General features: G+C 35.0%; 1 protein-coding gene across 1 annotated transcript in view; it reads left to right on the forward strand.

The window, feature by feature from the left end:
- LOC145679657 (protein EFR3 homolog B-like) overlaps positions 1 to 20233 on the forward strand; it is a 92309-nt gene that overhangs the window by 15626 nt on the left and 56450 nt on the right. Inside the window, exons 3-5 of the mRNA XM_081750233.1 lie at positions 2581 to 2654; positions 5343 to 5467; positions 7710 to 7860. Of these exons, the coding sequence (XP_081606359.1) occupies positions 2581 to 2654; positions 5343 to 5467; positions 7710 to 7860 (350 nt within the window). The remainder of the gene's footprint in view (positions 1 to 2580; positions 2655 to 5342; positions 5468 to 7709; positions 7861 to 20233) is intronic.

Genomic DNA, 20233 nt, shown 5'->3' on the forward strand with positions numbered 1-20233 from the left:
TTAAGTCATTTAGACACGTGCCGCCTTATGCAGAGTCGTTTTAACGTATGATTAGTTTCATACTAAAGGCCTGACTAGTGCAGGAAACATATGTTAGTCGATCCCTTTAGTATGGCACTAATCACGCGCCAGAACGACTCTGCATTTGGCCCGTGAGAACCTGACGTGCTTAAACATCTAGGAACATGAAAAATTTCTTACCAAGTCATTATTATAACCAGTTAAACTATTTTATTTGAATTAACAAAAGATCAAATAATAATAATAGTAATGAAAACAATTTCTTGTCTATTTTAAATTCTTTTTATGAAATCACCTAGAAACATTCATTAGCTTGTCACAAATTACCAAGTTCATAAATAGCCAAAACATTTGTCAATAACTCGCAATTCTTGATATATCATATGATGTCTAATCAACTAACACTTTACGTAGCAGGTCATAAAGTACCTACGTAACTTAGAATTTCGTTAGCAAATAACAAAATTCGTATATCGCTTAAATATTTTATTAAAAACTCACAAAACCCAAAGGCAGCTTCGGAATGATTTGTCGGATAGTCACATAGTTTCTATTGGTTACTAAAAAATCAACTACCCTTTTAAATCATATAATCTTATGTATGATAGCTAAAAAACCGGAAGTATCTGGAACTTTCTGGAAATTTTGCTTGGAAGTTGGGTAGTTTCTATCCAAGTATATTGGACAAATTTATTTATTGAACAAATTCCCAGATACAGCATAACTTTGCCATTTTACACAGGGAAATGTTAACAAAAGAAAGAAAAAAACAAGACAACAATAACAACAACATAGAACAGTGTCAAAAAAGAGTGTAAAAATAATATTATTCCGTCAAAACTCGTTTAATTGCTCTATCAAACACCGGATAGTTTGAAAAAATGTCCACGTTAGTTGTTACTTGATATAACAGTTTGGTATTCTGTAAGAAAGAGACCTCTGTATAATTGCCAACCTAGGACGGGCAAGATGGAATGGGTGGGTATTCCGGGTGATGTGGGAAGGGACACGTAAGGATAGTTCCTGAAGTAATATTTCCGATCTTAAGTTTCCATTAACTATTTTATGAAGATATTTCAGGTCAGAGATAATTCTGCGTACTTCCGGAGTCGGGATATTAAGATGTCGCAAGAGTTCCTTCTTAGATAATATTCGAAGTGCAGGAACACGAAAACGGACTATAGGGATAAAGAAATTAAGAATAGAATCAAGTCTGGAGAGATGTGTAGGTGCTGCCATGGCCCATATGGGAGAGCAGTATTCGATCATGGGCGCTATTGTAGAAAGAAAAATATATTATCATCCACAATGATGAGAAATACTACTTTTTATATACCTTGGTTCACTAAGGGCGAGTGTCTATCTTTTAGTATCTTTTACTTTTTACACTACGGTATATTGCTAAGTAGAATGGCTTATCAACGTATCCAGCTCTCATGTGGATAAGTTTACTAGTTTCAAGAGTTGCTGTAGTTGTGCAAAGGCAGCAAACAGGTGTTCGCTAAGAAGTTCACACTTTGATTTTATTTTTGCCTTCTCCTGTAAAACTAGATCTTGTGACAAACGCCGTTAGGGGCTCGTAATAGATAGGTATACGGGCCCCAGAAAAAAATTGTTGGGTATGTGAAATATATGTTGGAAATTTCTGCAAATTGTTTGTGAGGTTTTGGAGATTTAGAGCTTTTTGGAAAGTATTTCGGAAGGGGCTTACTCCTCTTCAAAGAGTTTTTCTGCAGAAAGGGAAAATACGTATTTCTTACTTTTAAGTCTACTATCTGCATGCATAGTTTCCTTGGAATCGCTTGTACCGTTTTTTTGATTTTGGCCTTTGTCATTAATTTTGGAGATATTTGAATAGAGGCCGTTCCTCCCCCTGCAACCATTTCCTCACACAAAAGAAATATCCCGTATTCCTTAATTTTCTATATAGTATGTGTATACGCCTTTTTCTGCAAATTGCTCATGTTCTTTTGGAGATTTCAAGCTTTTTTTGAAAATACTTCGGGAGGGGCTTAGGCCTCTTCAAACCGTTTTTCTACAGAAACGAAAAAACACGTGTCACTTTAATTTGTGTCTATTGTGCTGCCAAAATGTCTTGAGCCAAGGCAAAAATGCGAACTAAAGCTCACACCCTCACACACCCACGCGTTGAGCCAATAAGTGTACAGCTTTTGCTAAGAGAGAGAAAGCGAGTGGAATTCCTTCAGCCGATAGCAGCGCTTGCAACGGAAGACTAGGGATCAAGTCAATGTGGCATTAATATAGTATCTATCTGCAAAATTTCGTTGAAATTGGCGTGCAACACTTGACAGATGTTCCATGTAAGATAGAGTTATTAATAGTTTGTATTTGCGTTAAGTTCACATTCTTCAATAGTTCATATTCAGTAGAGTCAAATGTAGAAGTAGAATATAAATTATCACATGAAAACAATTTGTAAATTATGTTTGAAAATCATTATTCTTATTTGGAAACCTATACTCGCCAAGTCCCCGGTCAACAAGCACTATGTCCTTACATCCTGTAATCTGTATTACACGGTATTTTTGTCTTCTCTAGGATCGCTTTGTAGTGAGGAGAAATGGGCTACCAAGTTTTGGCGTCGCCTCTTTGTGAAGCAGAAAAACAGTAAGGTAGGACTTTTATCAGTGGTACTGACAGATTTTAACGGAGATAGGCTCGGTATAGTTTAGGGCTAACCTATATTCTATTTATTCAATAAGAGGTCGGATGTAATGTATGCTTGATAGGTTTTTAAAACATTAGTTTCTTTTTTAGTTTTTTGGGGAGCAGAGGGGCAGATTCCCCGTCGATATAAGTTGAATTTTACGTTTTTCGTAAGTAACTTATGTACATAATTCATGTCATTACGAGTTTGCTGACTTTGGTAAGATGTTTCCATTATATATATATATATACTTGTATTGTACTTGTATTCATGGTCTTATGACATCTAAGGTTTAGGTTGCGATAGGAGAACAATCTTGCACATATCTGATGGGAATGGGGGAAAACCAAAGGCTCAATCGCTAAAATAACTTGAGTTTCTAAACCAGAACCTCCCTAATCCTCAATAACTACCTGTCAACTCTATGTTTCTGTGATAGCATCAAGTTATTTTTATTTTTTTTCTCAAAGATTATTAAAAATAAGTAGACCCCTCAAAATTTTAGTGGCTCACTCACTGACCCACCTTAAAATCCTACGTTACTGAGTCAGTCAAGAAAGGTTGTAAAACACTGCCGTAAAGGTATTGTGTGTTCAGTTGTTTTGAGTTTAATGTCCCTTTTTAGCACCGAGACTATATGGGACCGTAGATCTGAACCCCATGAGCTCCACCGAGATCAAATTCTCAAGAGGTTTAAAAGTGGGCTTAGAACTACCAGATACAACTTTTGGATTCGTAGACATATATGTAGTTAAATTTAATATTAGAGAATGGCTTTTTTTAATTTTAAAAAAATAATTTCTAGTTTATTCTCACGAATTCAGTTGCAAAAGTATTAACTGGAGTGTATCGCGAAAAAAAAAAAAGTAGCTACTATTACGTAGGTCTTATTGAAATAGGGAAAAATGAATTTAAAATAGGAGAAAATAATTAGGTTTCAGGATTTAGAATTTAGATTTCGGGCGTTCGGCATCTATGGCCATTTTAGCCCGTCACGTATAAGAGATGAAGTTCCTCGGCGAACACATCTATCCAGGGAAAGGGAAGGAACAGAGGATTGGGAAAGGAAGGAAGCGGCCTGGGACCTATATTTGATCCGCCTACAGAATATAGAGCAATTATGTGTAAAGCTGAATAATCATTAATGAAAGGTACGTAAGTCAGAACAAAATATCAGCGAAAGAGTTTTGCGTAGCGTAACATGTAAAGAGATAAGATTGTGCAGAACACTGCATACAATGTAGTAGACATACTGGCAGGAACAATCTACTCTTATATTTGCTAATTGGATGCATGTGCAGTGTTTCAAGAAATGCTGCTTTCGAGACTTACTTTGCTGAAAATAATACCACCTTTGAATAGCATTATAACCCTCTATGTTGTTCGTCTGCCTCCATTCTCTCTTATCCCCAACTTATTAATTGGACACAAATCCCTTCGTGCGAGCATACCTTGAATAAATCAAAAGTTGTAAATAAAGTTGTAAATAAATCAAAAGTTAAGACATTTCGAAACGATTAAACTAAAACTACATGTTTATAGTTACGGTGTAGTGGCTCTTCTAAACCAAATGGCTGCCTTTCCAACTTGTCACCAGTAAAATTTATTTATTAAGGCACATAAGAACTAAAAAACATTACAAAATTAGTACGTGTGTAATACTTAGTTGGCTCCGTTAAACTAAGCCTACGTGATAATATCTTGTATGTATTGTATCGGGTCGTCGAAAAAGAATATTTAGATTTCGTGGTGTTGCTGTGCACGAGTGATGACACTTATATGATTGAATGATATATGTTTTGTTTGGCAACTCAAATAGTTTATTCAGCGCAGAAACAAATTCAGTGTTACCAGAATTAACTATACTGTAAGAAAAAGTATGTTAATGTGCATTTGCATGACAGTGTGTTTCTATGTGTTGCATGATTCACATCATGACACGTGTTCAGGCGATAATCAATTTCACACCAGATCCTGTCGAGTATGTCTGGCGTAACAGTGTCAATTGCTTCAATTGATTTCACACCAGATCCTGTCGAGTATATATGGAGTAACAGTGCCAATTGCCTCAATTAGTTTCAAGGCATACCCTTTGAGTATGTTTGGCGTAACATTATGATTTAACAAGATACACAATGTTTTGGCAAAACACCAAAGAAAAAATCCAATGGTGTGAGGTTGGGGCTTCTTGGGTGCCAAAGATTGGGTCCTTGATGCCCGATCCATTGATCTGCAAAACGAACTTCCAAACTGCGTGTAATAATACAAGCAAAGTCAGGGATTGCTTCATTGTGCTGGGTGCATACATAAAAACAAACTGACATGCAAACGCAGGTTGACATTTTTTTTGTCATAGTATAGTTGATTCTGGTTGCACTGCATTTGTTTTGAACAGAATAAACTATTTGAGTTGCCAAACAAAATGGTGCATTATTTAACCACTCAGGTGCCATTACTCCTACATCACGAAATCCCATCACTCTTTGTCAGGACCCTATATTAACAACTTTTTAGTTATTTTTGCATAGTATTTAGGTTATGAATCGTTAATTGGACAGTAGCTTAGTACATTTTTTTGACAATAATGTTTACGAACTCAATATTCGGATAAGAAACAATGGATGATGTTGCTAATCCTTTATGTATTTCACAGATAGAACTAAACAGAAAGCAACTGGAGACATCAGCAAAGCTATTGTTCCTTCGGCCTTCAAACATTTGTGATGTTGCCAAAGCTCTTGTGAACAATTTAAGTGGTAACAGTGTGAGTTACATAAGGTAAGACCATTGCATTTACGTGTCTATTGGTGAATAGGTAGGAAGCGTAATTCTTTGCACTATAAACAATTGAACCTTAATGTTAGTAGAAAATGCTGATTCAACAAAGCAATTTTGTTATTAGTAAATACAAGAAACCATTGAGAGTAATTCTACGTGTTTGCTCTTGTTGGCTGATGCTTCTTAGTACATAACCTGAAGAAAATCATTGCTAATGTTTCCTTTCAGAATCATTGCTATTGTTTCCTGTAGGAACGAACCATTTCTACATTCAATAACAACTATATAATTTCTAGCGTTCTTTATCAAGCGCAAATGTCAGGCTACTCATAACATCTAAGCTGTAATTTTGGCGAACCGTTTCATATACTGCAACAGTGATACTCTCCGCTTCCCTGTTCCACCACGTTCGACCAGTAACTGTGGTAAACACAACACCAGCGCCCTCAGCCAAAATCAACACAGCAATCCTGATCAGACTATAACAGCTTGTTTTGACCATTTTTGAAGGTAATCAAAATGGAGTATCAAGTAGAAAGAATGAACATTTTTCACACATTTTACTTTTTGAGCTTAATCGGGGATCTAACCTAGTGCTGCAAAAGCCACGAGTAAAAATTATGGTGTGTGCGGGAATGAAGCACTTGCTGAGAGAACAGCACGGAAATGATTATCTCGTTTCCGAGAAGAAAAAATCGACTTGTGTGATGAACCTCGTTCTCGAAGACCTCCTTTTGATAAAAACCGCTTAAATTAATTGGTTCACGATAATCCTTGCCAAACAACGGCACAAATTATGGAATGCGATCACACAATCATGGTGCGTCATTTGCATTCATTGGGGTAAGGTGCAGAAATTGGGTACATGGGTACCACTATGCCAAGCGATGCCAACAAAAATCAGCGAATAACCAGATGTTTGTCTTTGGTAGCCCATTTCCGTTTGGCTTGTGATAAGCATAACGGAAGACTGCATATGGGCAGAATGATCACAGATGTTGCTTGGGAATCACTTCCTCACCCTTCTGATTTCCATTTTTCTGGTCTCACTCCATTAACATTCAGGGACAAGAGTTTCGTGATGAAGCTTCTCTTAGCAACTGCCTAACAGAATTCTTCAACTCGAAACCACAACAGTTCTACAGGAGAAGCATTGAACTCCTACCTGAATACTGGCAGTGGGTCATTGACAAGAATGGGGACTAGGCTACATCACTGAGTGAATGAATGAGTGTTTGATTATTGATTTATGACGTAGTGTCAGTGTCTGGTCATTGTGTATTATATACGCTATTGTTTTGTAGTGTACTGTAGTGTGCTTACTGAATAATAAATAATAATTGAATACTTCTTAATATCAAAGCATTGTAAAAAAAAATGGCACGAACTTATGCACTTGCGCAAACGAATACTTGTCATCGTTCGGTCACATACAGAGGATAACAATCCGTAGCTATTTTCAATGGTTGCTCTGCCCTTTCCAAGCCATCTTTTCTGCCGACTTACTCATTGTATTTCGATCTACAGTTTCGTCATTATAAATGGCTTGTAAATAACAATAAATTTCACTGCGATTCACCATTTCTTGTGTTAAGAATTCAACCATTAAGCGTTGTTTACTCAGAACTCAGCCTAGAAGCGTTGAGTTAGTCACAGAAACTCTTGACTCTATCCTACAAGCTACTCACATAGAATAAGTAAATTAAATTTCACGAATCCTACCATGTTTGAAGAGTACGTTAGTTTTTTCTTGGCATGATTCTTGTCTAAAGAATATATCTGTCTGCAACGCGTTCTTGAAACGCCACAGTTAAGTTGCAAGTAGCAATACGCTAGGAAACAGCAAAACGCCACAACACTCATAAATTACTGTAACACACTTGTTCGCGTGTTGCAACTAAGCACTTCCGATACCCGACAAACTGCAGTGACCTCATTTGATGGGCTGGCTGACAACTAACGTCATCTACACGACAAAGCCAATAAAACATCTATTGGATTAAAACATTCACGTGAGAGCTAGCAGAAACACTTTAAAGGTCAACCAAGTGCACTGGCGGAAAGTGTGCCAAGATGAAACAAACGTACTCTAGTAGAGAAAAGTACTTATCAGACGGCAATAGTTGTCCATCTTTGCTCTCATGTTACATGAGACTGTACCCTATTCTCTCCTTGCTTTCCGCTACATGAGATAGTACTAATTTTTTGTTAATCCACCCACATAAATTTCCTTGTTTTGTAGATGGAGCATTTCCAGCCTAGAAGCGATGGATTATTTGATTGCGACGTCCCCAGAAACAGCTTATGAAACCATATTCAAGTGTTTCTTTGTAGCTTTGAGAGCTGCCCTTTACACGGAAAATCCAGTTCTGCAAGTTAAAGCTGCAAGGATGGTGAGTAGAGTCCTGCTCAATATCTTAATTTTATGGTCTATGATAGCCTATGCAAGTGTTTCTTTGTACCTTTCAAATAAATGACTTACACGGAAAACCCAGTTCTGCAAGTTAAAGATGTAACAATGGTAAGTAGAGTCCTCCTGAATATTTTAATTTTCTGACCTACAATAGCCTATTCAACTGTTTCTTTGTATCTTTGAAGGATATCATTTACACGGAAAATTCTGTTCTGCAAGTTAAAGCTGCAAGGATGTTAAATAGAATCCTGCTGAATATCTTAATTTTAAGGCCTACGACAGCCTATTCAAGTATTTGTTGATAATTTTGAAAAATATCATTTACACGGAAAACCCAGATCTGCAACTTAAAGCTGCAAGGATAGTAAGTAAAGTCCTGATGAACATCTTAGTTATATGTCCTATGATTGCCTATTCAACTGTTTCTTGGTAGTTTTGAAACATATCATTTATACGGAGAACCCAGATCTGCAAGTTAAAGCTGCAAGGATGTTAAGTAGAGTCCTCCTGAATATCTTAATTTTATGGCCTATGATAATCTACTCAAGTGTTTCTTGTAGCTTTGAAATATATCATTTATACGGAGAATCCAGTTCTACAAGTTATAAGCTGCAAGTATAGTAAGTTAAGTACTGATGAATATCGTTAGTTTTATGGTCTACTATGACCTATTCAACTGTTTTTTGTAGCTTTGAAAGATATCATTTATACGAAGAATCCAGTTCTAGAAGTTAAAGCTGGAACGATAGTAAATATAGTCCTGATGAATATCTCTAGTCATATGGTCTACTATGACCTATTCAACTGTTTTTGTAGCTTTGAAAGATATCATTTATACGGAAAACCCATTTCTAGAAGTTAAAGCTGCAACGATAGTAAGTACAGTCCTGATGAATATCTCTAGTTATATGGTCTACTATGACCTATTCAACTGTTTTTGTAGCTTTGAAAGATATCATTTATACGGAAAACCCATTTCTACAAGTTAAAGCTGCAACGATAGTAAGTACAGTCCTGATGAATATCTCTAGTTATATGGTCTACTATGACCTATTCAACTGTTTTTGTAGCTTTGAAAGATATCATTTATACGGAGAACCCATTTCTAGAAGTTAAAGCTGCAACGATAGTAAGTACAGTCCTGATGAATATCTCTAGTTATATGGTCTACTATGACCTATTCAACTGTTTTTGTAGCTTTGAAAGATATCATTTATACGGAAAACCCATTTCTAGAAGCTAAAGCTGCAACGATAGTAAGTACAGTCCTGATGAATATCTCTAGTTATATGGTCTACTATGACCTATTCAACTGTTTTTTGTACCTTTGAAAGATATCATTTATACGGAGAACCCATTTCTAGAAGTTAAAGCTGCAACGATAGTAAGTACAGTCCTGATGAATATCTTTTATTATATGGTCTACTATGACCTATTCAACTGTTTTTGTAGCTTTGAAAGATATCATTTATACGGAGAACCCATTTCTACAAGTTAAAGCTGCAACGATAGTAAGTACAGTCCTGATGAATATCTCTAGTTATATGGTCTACTATGACCTATTCAACTGTTTTTGTAGCTTTGAAAGATATCATTTATACGGAAAACCCATTTCTAGAAGTTAAAGCTGCAACGATAGTAAGTACAGTCCTGATAAATATCTCTAGTTATATGGTCTACTATGACCTATTCAACTGTTTTTGTAGCTTTGAAAGATATCATTTATACGGAGAACCCATTTCTACAAGTTAAAGCTGCAACGATAGTAAGTACAGTCCTGATGAATATCTCTAGTTATATGGTCTACTATGACCTATTCAACTGTTTTTTGTAGCTTTGAAAGATATCATTTATACGGAGAAACCATTTCTAGAAGTTAAAGCTGCAACGATAGTAAGTACAGTCCTGATGAATATCTCTAGTTATATGGTCTACTATGACCTATTCAACTGTTTTTGTAGCTTTGAAAGATATCATTTATACGGAGAACCCATTTCTAGAAGTTAAAGCTGCAACGATAGTAAGTACAGTCCTGATGAATATCTCTAGTTATATGGTCTACTATGACCTATTCAACTGTTTTTGTAGCTTTGAAAGATATCATTTATACGGAAAACCCATTTCTAGAAGTTAAAGCTGCAACGATAGTAAGTACAGTCCTGATGAATATCTCTAGTTATATGGTCTACTATGACCTATTCAACTGTGTTTGTAGGTTTGAAAGATATCATTTATACGGAGAACCCATTTCTAGAAGTTAAAGCTGCAACGATAGTAAGTACAGTCCTGATGAATATCTCTAGTTATATGGTCTACTATGACCTATTCAACTGTTTTTGTAGCTTTGAAAAATATAATTTATACGGAGAACCCATTTCTAGAAGTTAAAGCTGCAACGATAGTAAGTACAGTCCTGATGAATATCTCTAGTTATATGGTCTACTATGACCTATTCAACTGTTTTTGTAGCTTTGAAAGATATCATTTATACGGAGAACCCATTTCTACAAGTTAAAGCTGCAACGATAGTAAGTACAGTCCTGATGAATATCTCTAGTTATATGGTCTACTATGACCTATTCAACTGTTTTTGTAGCTTTGAAAGATATCATTTATACGGAGAACCCATTTCTAGAAGTTAAAGCTGCAACGATAGTAAGTACAGTCCTGATGAATATCTCTAGTTATATGGTCTACTATGACCTATTCAACTGTTTTTGTAGCTTTGAAAGATATCATTTATACGGAGAACCCATTTCTAGAAGTTAAAGCTGCAACGATAGTAAGTACAGTCCTGATGAATATCTCTAGTTATATGGTCTACTACGACCTATTCAACTGTTTTTTGTAACTTTGAAAGATATCATTTATACGGAGAACCCATTTCTACAAGTTAAAGCTGCAACGATAGTAAGTACGGTCCTGATAAATATCTTTAGTTATATGGTCTACTATGACCTATTCAACTGTTTTTTGTAACTTTGAAAGATATCATTTATACGGAGAACCCATTTCTAGAAGTTAAAGCTGCAACGATAGTAAGTACAGTCCTGATAAATATCTTTAGTTATATGGTCTACTATGACCTATTCAACTGTTTTTTGTAACTTTGAAAGATATCATTTATACAGAGAACCCATTTCTACTAGTTAAAGCTGCAACGATAGTAAGTACAGTTCTAATGAATATCTCTAGTTATATGGTCTACTATGACCTATTCAACTTTTTTTTGTAACTTTGAAAGATATCATTTATACGGAGAACCCATTTCTACAAGTTAAAGCTGCAACGATAGTAAGTACAGTCCTGATGAATATCTCTAGTTATATGGTCTACTATGACCTATTCAACTGTTTTTTGTAGCTTTGAAAGATATCATTTATACGGAGAAACCATTTCTAGAAGTTAAAGCTGCAACGATAGTAAGTACAGTCCTGATGAATATCTCTAGTTATATGGTCTACTATGACCTATTCAACTTTTTTTTGTAACTTTGAAAGATATCATTTATACGGAGAACCCATTTCTACAAGTTAAAGCTGCAACGATAGTAAGTACAGTCCTGATGAATATCTCTAGTTATATGGTCTACTATGACCTATTCAACTGTTTTTTGTAGCTTTGAAAGATATCATTTATACGGAGAAACCATTTCTAGAAGTTAAAGCTGCAACGATAGTAAGTACAGTCCTGATGAATATCTCTAGTTATATGGTCTACTATGACCTATTCAACTGTTTTTGTAGCTTTGAAAGATATCATTTATACGGAGAACCCATTTCTACAAGTTAAAGCTGCAACGATAGTAAGTACAGTCCTGATGAATATCTCTAGTTATATGGTCTACTATGACCTATTCAACTGTTTTTTGTAGCTTTGAAAGATATCATTTATACGGAGAACCCATTTCTAGAAGTTAAAGCTGCAACGATAGTAGGTACAGTCCTGATGAATATCTCTAGTTATATGGTCTACTATGACCTATTCAACTGTTTTTTGTAGCTTTGAAAGATATCATTTATACGGAGAACCCATTTCTAGAAGTTAAAGCTGCAACGATAGTAGGTACAGTCCTGATGAATATCTCTAGTTGTATGGTCTACTATGACCTATTCAACTGTTTTTTGTAGCTTTGAAAGATATCATTTATACGGAGAACCCATTTCTACAAGTTAAAGCTGCAACGATAGTAAGTACAGTCCTGATGAATATCTCTAGTTATATGGTCTACTATGACCTATTCAACTGTTTTTGTAGCTTTGAAAGATATCATTTATACGGAGAATCCTGTTCTAGAAGTTAACGCTGCAATGATATTAAGTAAAGTCGTGATGAATATCTCAGTTATGTGTTCTACGATAACCTATTCAAGCGTTTTAGGTAGTTTCGAAAGATAAAATATCATTTATAAAGAGAGCCCAGTACTTCAAGCTAAAGCTGCAAGGATATTAAGTAGAATCCTGATGAATGTATTATGTATATAGCTTGCGATAGAGTTTTTAATTACTTCTTTGTACCTTTGAAAGATATTATTTACACGGAGGACCCAGTTCTGCAATTCAAAGCTGTAAGGATGGTAAGTACAGTCCTGATGAATATCTTTTATTATATGGTCTACTATGACCTATTCAATTGTTTTTTGCAGCTTTGAAAGATATTTATACGGAGAACCCAGTTCTACAAGTTAAAGCTGCAACGATAGTAAGTACAGTCCTGATGAATATTTTTAGTTGTATGGTCTACTATGACCTATTCAACTGTTTTTGTAGCTTTGAAAGATATCATTTACACGGAGAATCCAGTTCTAGAAGTTAAAGCTGCAATAATATTTAGTAAAGTCCTGATAAATATCTTAGTTATATGTTCTACGATAACCTATTCAAGCGTTTCTAGGTAGTTTCGAAAGATATCATTTATAAAGAGAGCCCAGTTCTTCAAGCTAAAGCGGCAAGGATATTAAGTAAGGACCTTATGAATATCTTAATTTTATGACCTACGATAGCCTATTGAAGTTTCTCTTCGTAGCTTTGAAAGATATCATTTACATGGAAAATCCTGTTCTGCAAATTAAATCTGCAAGGATAATAAGTAAAGTTCTGCAGAATATCTTAGTTATATGGCTCACGATAGCATATTCAAGTGTTTTTTGGTACTATAGAAATATATCATTTAACGGAGAACCCAGTTCTGCAAGTTAAAGCTGCACGAAGTGTAAGTAAAGTCCTGATGAATATCTTAGTTATATGGTCTACGAGAACTTATTCAAGTGTTTCTTTTGTAGCTTCGAAAGATATCATTTACACGGAGAATCAAGTTCTGCAAGTTAGAGCTGCAAGGATAGTAAGTAGAGTCCTAATGCATATCTTAAGGTTATGGCCTTCGATAACCTATGTAAGTGTTTCTCTGTAGCTTTGAAAGATATCATTTACACGGAAAATGCAGTTCTGCAAGTTAAAGATCCATAGATTACAAGTAGAGATCTAATTAATATCTTAATTTTGTGCACTACAATAGCCTATTCAAGTGTTTCTTTGTAGCTTTGAAAGATATCATTTACACGGAGAATCCAGTTCTGGAAGTTAAAGCTGCAAGGAGTCCTAATGAATATCTTAATTTTCTAGCCTACGATAGCCTATTCAAGTGTTACTTTGTAGCATTGTAAGATATCATTTACACGGAAAATCCAATTCTGGAAGTTAAAGCTGCAAGAATGTTAAGTAGAGTCCTGCTGAATATCTTAATTTTATGGTCTACGATAGCCTATTCAAGTGTTACATTATAGCTTTGAAGGATATCATTTACACGGAGAATCCAGTTTTGCATCTTAAGGGTCCATCGATGATACGTAGAGTTCTAATGAATAACCTTAATCTTATGGCCTACGATAGCCTATTCAAGTGTTCCTTTGTAGCTTTCAAAGATATCATTTACATGGAGAATCCAGTTCTGCAAGTGAAAGCTACAAGGAGTTCTATGAATATCTTAATTTTATGGCCTAACATAGATTATTCAAGTCATTCTTTGTAGTTTTGAAGGATGTCATTTACAGAAAGAATGCAGATCTGCAAGTTAAATCTGCAAGGATATTAAGTAGAGTCCTAATGAATATCTTAGTTTATGGACTACGATAACATATTCAAGTGTTTCTTTGTAACTTTGAAAGATATTTACAAAAGGAATCCAGTTCTGCAAGTGAATGCTGCAACGAGTCCTAATGAATATCTTAATTTTATGGTCTACGATAGCCTATTCAAATATTTCTTTGTACCTTTAAAAGATATTTACACGGAGAATCCAGTTCTGAAAGTTAAAGCTGCAAGGGTGATAAGTAGAGTCCTGCTGAATATCTTAATTTTATGACCTCCGATAGGCTATTCAAGTATTTCTTTGCAGCTTTGAAGGATATATTACACGGAGAACCCAGTTCTACAAGTTGAAGCTTCAAGGATAGTAAGTAAAGTCCTGATGAATACCTTAGTTATGTGGTCCCTACAATAAAATATTCAAGTGTTTCTAGGTAGTTTTGAAAGATATAATTTATAATTAGAACCCAGTTCTCCAAGCTAAATCTGCAAGGATGATCAGTAAAGTCCTGCTGAATATCTTAATCTTATGGCCTACGATAGCCTAATCAGGTGTTTCTTTGTAGCTATGAAGGATACCATTCACACAAAGAATCGATTTCTGCAAGTGAAAGCTGCAACGAGTCCTAATGAATATCTTAATTTTATGGTCTACGATAGCCTATTCAAGTGTGTCTTTGTACCTTTGAAATATATATCATTTACCCGGAGAACCCAGTTCTACAAGTTGAAGCTTCAAGGATAGTAAGTAAAGTCCTGATGAATATCTTAATTATGTGGTCTACGATAAAATATTGAAGTGTTTCTAGGTAGTTTTGAAAGATATAATTTATACTTAGAACCCAGTTCTCCAAGCTAAATCTCCAAGGATGATAAGTAAAGTCCTGCTGAATATCTTAATTTTATGACCTACGATAGCCTATTCAAGTGTTTCTGTGTAGCTTTTAAAAACATCATTTACACGGAAAATCTTGTTCTGCAAGTTAAAGCTGCAAGGATAGTAAGTATAGTCCTGATGAATATCTCAGTTATATGGTCTACGATAGTCTATTCAATTGTTTCTTTGTAGCTTTGAATGATATCATTTACACGGAAAACCCAGTTCTACAAGTTAAAGCTGCAATGATGTTAAGTAGAGTTCTAATGAATATCTTAATTTTTGGTCTACGATAGCCTATTCAATTGTTACATTGTAGCTTTGAAAGATGCAAGGATGTTAAGTAGAGTTCTAATGAATACCTTAATCTTATGGTCTATGATAGCCTATTCAAGTGTTCCTTTGTAGCTTTCAAAGATATCATTTACATGGAGAATCCAGTTCTGCAAGTGAAAGCTACAAGGAATTCTATGAATATCTTAATTTTATGGCCTAAGATAGCCTATTCAAGTGTGTCTTTGTACCTTTGAAAGATATCATTTACACGGAGAACCCAGTTCTACAAGTTGAAGCTTCAAGGATAGTAAGTAAAATCCTGATGAATATCTTAGTTATGTGGTCCCTACGATAAAATATTCAAATATTGCTTCTAGGTAGTTTTGAAAGATATAATTTATACTTAGAACCCAGTTCACCAAGCTAAATCTGCAAGGATGATCAGTAAAGTCCTGCTGAATATCTTAATCTTATGGCCTACGATAGCCTAATCAGGTGTTTCTTTGTAGCTATGAAGGATACCATTCACACAAAGAATCTATTTCTGCAAGTGAAAGCTGCAACGAGTCCTAATGAATATCTTAATTTTATGGTCTACGATAGCCTATTCAAGTGTGTCTTTGTACCTTTGAAAGATATCATTTACCCGGAGAACCCAGTTCTACAAGTTGAAGCTTCAAGGATAGTAAGTAAAGTCCTGATGAATATCTTAGTTTATGGACTACGATAACATATTCAAGTGTTTCTTTGTAACTTTGAAAGATATTTACAAAAGGAATCCAGTTCTGCAAGTGAATGCTGCAACGAGTCCTAATGAATATCTTAATTTTATGGTCTACGATAGCCTGTTCAAGTATTTCTTTTTCTTTGTACCTTTAAAAGATATTTACACGGAGAATCCAGTTCTGAAAGTTAAAGCTGCAAGGGTGATAAGTAGAGTCCTGCTGAATATCTTAATTTTATGACCTCCGATAGGCTATTCAAGTATTTCTTTGCAGCTTTGAAGGATATATTACACGGAGAACCCAGTTCTACAAGTTGAAGCTTCAAGGATAGTAAGTAAAATCCTGATGAATATCTTAGTTATGTGGTCCCTACGATAAAATATTCAAGTGTTTCTAGGTAGTTTTGAAAGATATAATTTATAATTAGAACCCAGTTCTCCAAGCTAAATCTGCAAGGATGATAAGTAAAGTCCTGCTGAATATCTTAATTTTATGGTCTACGATAGCCTATTCAAGTTTTTTTTTTTTTTTTTTGTAGCTTTGAAAGATATCATTTACACGGAGAATCCAGTTCTGCATCTTAAGGGTTCATCGATGATAAGTAGAGTTCTAATGAATACCTTAATCTTATGGCCTGCGATAGCCTAATCAGGTGTTTCTTTGTAGCTATGAAGGATACCATTCACACAAAGAATCGATTTCTGCAAGTGAAAGCTGCAACGAGTTCTAACGAATATCTTAATTGTATGGTCTACGATAGCCTATTCAAGTGTTTCTTTGTAGCTTTCAAAGATATCATTTACAGAAGAAATCCAATTCTGCAAGTTAAAGCTGCTAGGAGTCCAAATATCTTAATTTTATGGCCTACGATAGCCTATTCAAATGTTTCTTTGTAGATTTGAAAGATATCATTTGCACGGAGAATCCAGTTCTGCAAGTTAAAACTACAAGGATATTAAATAGAGTTCTAGTGAATAGAAGAACAGGCCTGAACGCTTTTAAAGTTTTAAGTGGAAGTCCAATCAGAAAACGACCATTAGGAATACCTTGACGCTGATGGGAGACAATATTAAGATGAATCTTACAAAAATAGGAATACAAAGCGGAAACTGGATCCAGTTGCCCAAGGATAGAAGTCAGTGGAGAACTTTTACGAACGCGGGATTGAACCTCCGGGTTCCATAGACAATAGAGTTAGTTAATTTTGAAAGCTGCATTTTTCACGAAGAATCCGGTTCTGCATATTAAGATGCAAGTATTGCAAGTACAATCCAAATGAGTATCCTACCTATGATCTATAGTAGGCTACTCAAGTGATTCCTTGTAGCTTTCAAAAATGCTCCTTACACTAAGAATCTGGTTCTGCAAGTTAAAGCTGTAAGAACAGTAAGTAGAATTCTGATTAGTTTCCTAGTTATATGGCGTTCAAGTGTTTCCTTGTAACTTAGTGTTTCTACAAGCCTATTCAAGTGTTTCTTTGTAACTTAGAATGCTGCTTTCTACATGAAGAATCTGGTTCTGCAAGTTAAAACTGTAAGAACAGTAAGTAGAATTCTGATTAGTTTCTTAGTTATATGGCGTTCAAGTGTTTCCTTGTAACTTAGTGTTTCTACAAGCCTATTCAAGTGTTTCTTTGTAACTTAGAATGCTGCTTTCTACATGAAGAATCTGGTTCTGCAAGTTAAAGCTGTAAGAACAGTAAGTAGAATTCTGATTAGTTTCCTAGTTATATGGCGTTCAAGTGTTTCCTTGTAACTTAGTGTTTCTACAAGCCTATTCAAGTGTTTCTTTGTAACTTAGAATGCTGCTTTCTACATGAAGAATCTGCTTCTGCAAGTTAAAGCTGTAAGAACAGTAAGTAGAATTCTGATTAGTTTCTTAGTTATATGACGTTCAAGTGTTTCTTTGTAACTTAGTGTTTCTACAAGCCTATTCAAACCTATTCAAGTGTTTCTTTGTAACTTAGAATGCTGCTTTCTACATGAGGAATCTGGTTCTGCAAGTTAAAGCTGTAAGAACAGTAAGTAGAATTCTGATTTGTTTCCTAGTTATATGGCGTTCAAGTGTTTCCTTGTAACTTAGTGTTTCTACAAGCCTATTCAAGTGTTTCTTTGTAACTTAGAATGCTGCTTTCTACATGAAGAATCTGGTTCTGCAAGTTAAAGCTGTAAGAACAGTAAGTAGAATTCTGATTAGTTTCTTAGTTATATGACGTTCAAGTGTTTCTTTGTAACTTAGTGTTTCTACAAGCCTATTCAAACCTATTCAAGTGTTTCTTTGTAACTTAGAATGCTGCTTTCTACATGAGGAATCTGGTTCTGCAAGTTAAAGCTGTAAGAACAGTAAGTAGAATTCTGATTAGTTTCCTAGTTATATGACGTTCAAGTATTTCTTTGTAACTTACTGTCTCTACAAGCCTATTCAAGCCTATTCAAGTGTTTCTTTGTAACTTAGAATGCTGCTTTCTACATGAAGGATCTGGTTCTGCAAGTTAAAGCTGTAAGAATAGTACGTTGAATTCTGATTAGTTTCCTAGATATATGACGTTCAAGTGTTTCTTTGTAACTTACTGTCTCTACAAGCCTACTCAAGCCTATTCAAGTGTTTCTTTGTAACTTAGAATGCTGCTTTCTACATGAAGAATCTGGTTCTGCAAGTTAAAGCTGTAAGAACAGTAAGTAGAATTCTGATTAGTTTCCTAGTTATATGACGTTCAAGTGTTTCTTTGTAACTTACTGTCTCTAAAAGCCTATTCAAGCCTATTCAAGTGTTTCTTTGTAACTTAGAATGCTGCTTTCTACATGAAGAATCTGCTTCTGCAAGTTAAAGCTGTAAGAACAGTAAGTAGAATTCTGATTAGTTTCTTAGTTATATGACGTTCAAGTGTTTCTTTGTAACTTAGTGTTTCTACAAGCCTATTCAAACCTATTCAAGTGTTTCTTTGTAACTTAGAATGCTGCTTTCTACATGAGGAATCTGGTTCTGCAAGTTAAAGCTGTAAGAACAGTAAGTAGAATTCTGATTAGTTTCCTAGTTATATGGCGTTCAAGTGTTTCCTTGTAACTTAGTGTTTCTACAAGCCTATTCAAGTGTTTCTTTGTAACCTAGAATGCTGCTTTCTACATGAAGAATCTGGTTCTGCAAGTTAAAGCTGTAAGAACAGTAAGTAGAATTCTGATTAGTTTCCTAGTTATATGACGTTCAAGTGTTTCTTTGTAACTTACTGTCTCTACAAGCCTATTCAAGCCTATTCAAGTGTTTCTTTGTAACTTAGAATGCTGCTTTCTACATGAAGAATCTGGTTCTGCAAGTTAAAGCTGTAAGAATAGTACGTTGAATTCTGATTAGTTTCCTAGATATATGACGTTCAAGTGTTTCTTTGTAACTTACTGTCTCTACAAGCCTATTCAAGCCTATTCAAGTGTTTCTTTGTAACTTAGAATGCTGCTTTCTACATGAAGAATCTGGTTCTGCAAGTTAAAGCTGTAAGAACAGTAAGTAGAATTCTGATTAGTTTCCTAGTTATATGACGTTCAAGTGTTTCTTTGTAACTTACTGTCTCTACAAGCCTATTCAAGCCTATTCAAGTGTTTCTTTGTAACTTAGAATGCTGCTTTCTACATGAAGAATCTGGTTCTGCAAGTTAAAGCTGTAAGAACAGTAAGTAGAATTCTGATTAGTTTCTTAGTTATATGACGTTCAAGTGTTTCTTTGTAACTTAGTGTTTCTACAAGCCTATTCAAACCTATTCAAGTGTTTCTTTGTGACTTAGAATGCTGCTTTCTACATGAGGAATCTGGTTCTGCAAGTTAAAGCTGTAAGAACAGTAAGTAGAATTCTGATTAGTTTCCTAGTTATATGGCGTTCAAGTGTTTCCTTGTAACTTAGTGTTTCTACAAGCCTATTCAAGTGTTTCTTTGTAACTTAGAATGCTGCTTTCTACATGAAGAATCTGGTTCTGCAAGTTAAAGCTGTAAGAATAGTACGTTGAATTCTGATTAGTTTCCTAGATATATGACGTATAGTACCCTATTCAAGTGTTTCTTTGTAGCTTTGAAAGCTGCATTCTACACGAAGAATCTGATACTGCAAGTTGAAGCTCTAAGGATAGTAAATAGAATTTTGATGAGTGTAATAGTTATTTGACACATAGTAGCCTTTTGATGTGTTTCTTCGTAGCTTTGAAAGCTGCTCTTTACACGAAGAATCTGATTCTGCAAGTGAAACCTTTAGGAATAGTAAGTAGAATTCTGATTATTGAGTTTTTCGAGTATTCTCCCTTCTTATTATTCGAATATCCACTTTCTAAAATGAAATGCTGTATGTTTAGAATATAAATGTTGATGAATCTGAAGTAAAACTAGAGTAGAATAAACAGATGCGTGTTATCTG

Source organism: Thermobia domestica, chromosome 2 (genome assembly GCF_964235325.1).
Source record: "Thermobia domestica chromosome 2, izTheDome1.hap1.1, whole genome shotgun sequence".
Classification (NCBI taxonomy): Eukaryota; Metazoa; Arthropoda; class Insecta; order Zygentoma; family Lepismatidae; genus Thermobia; species Thermobia domestica.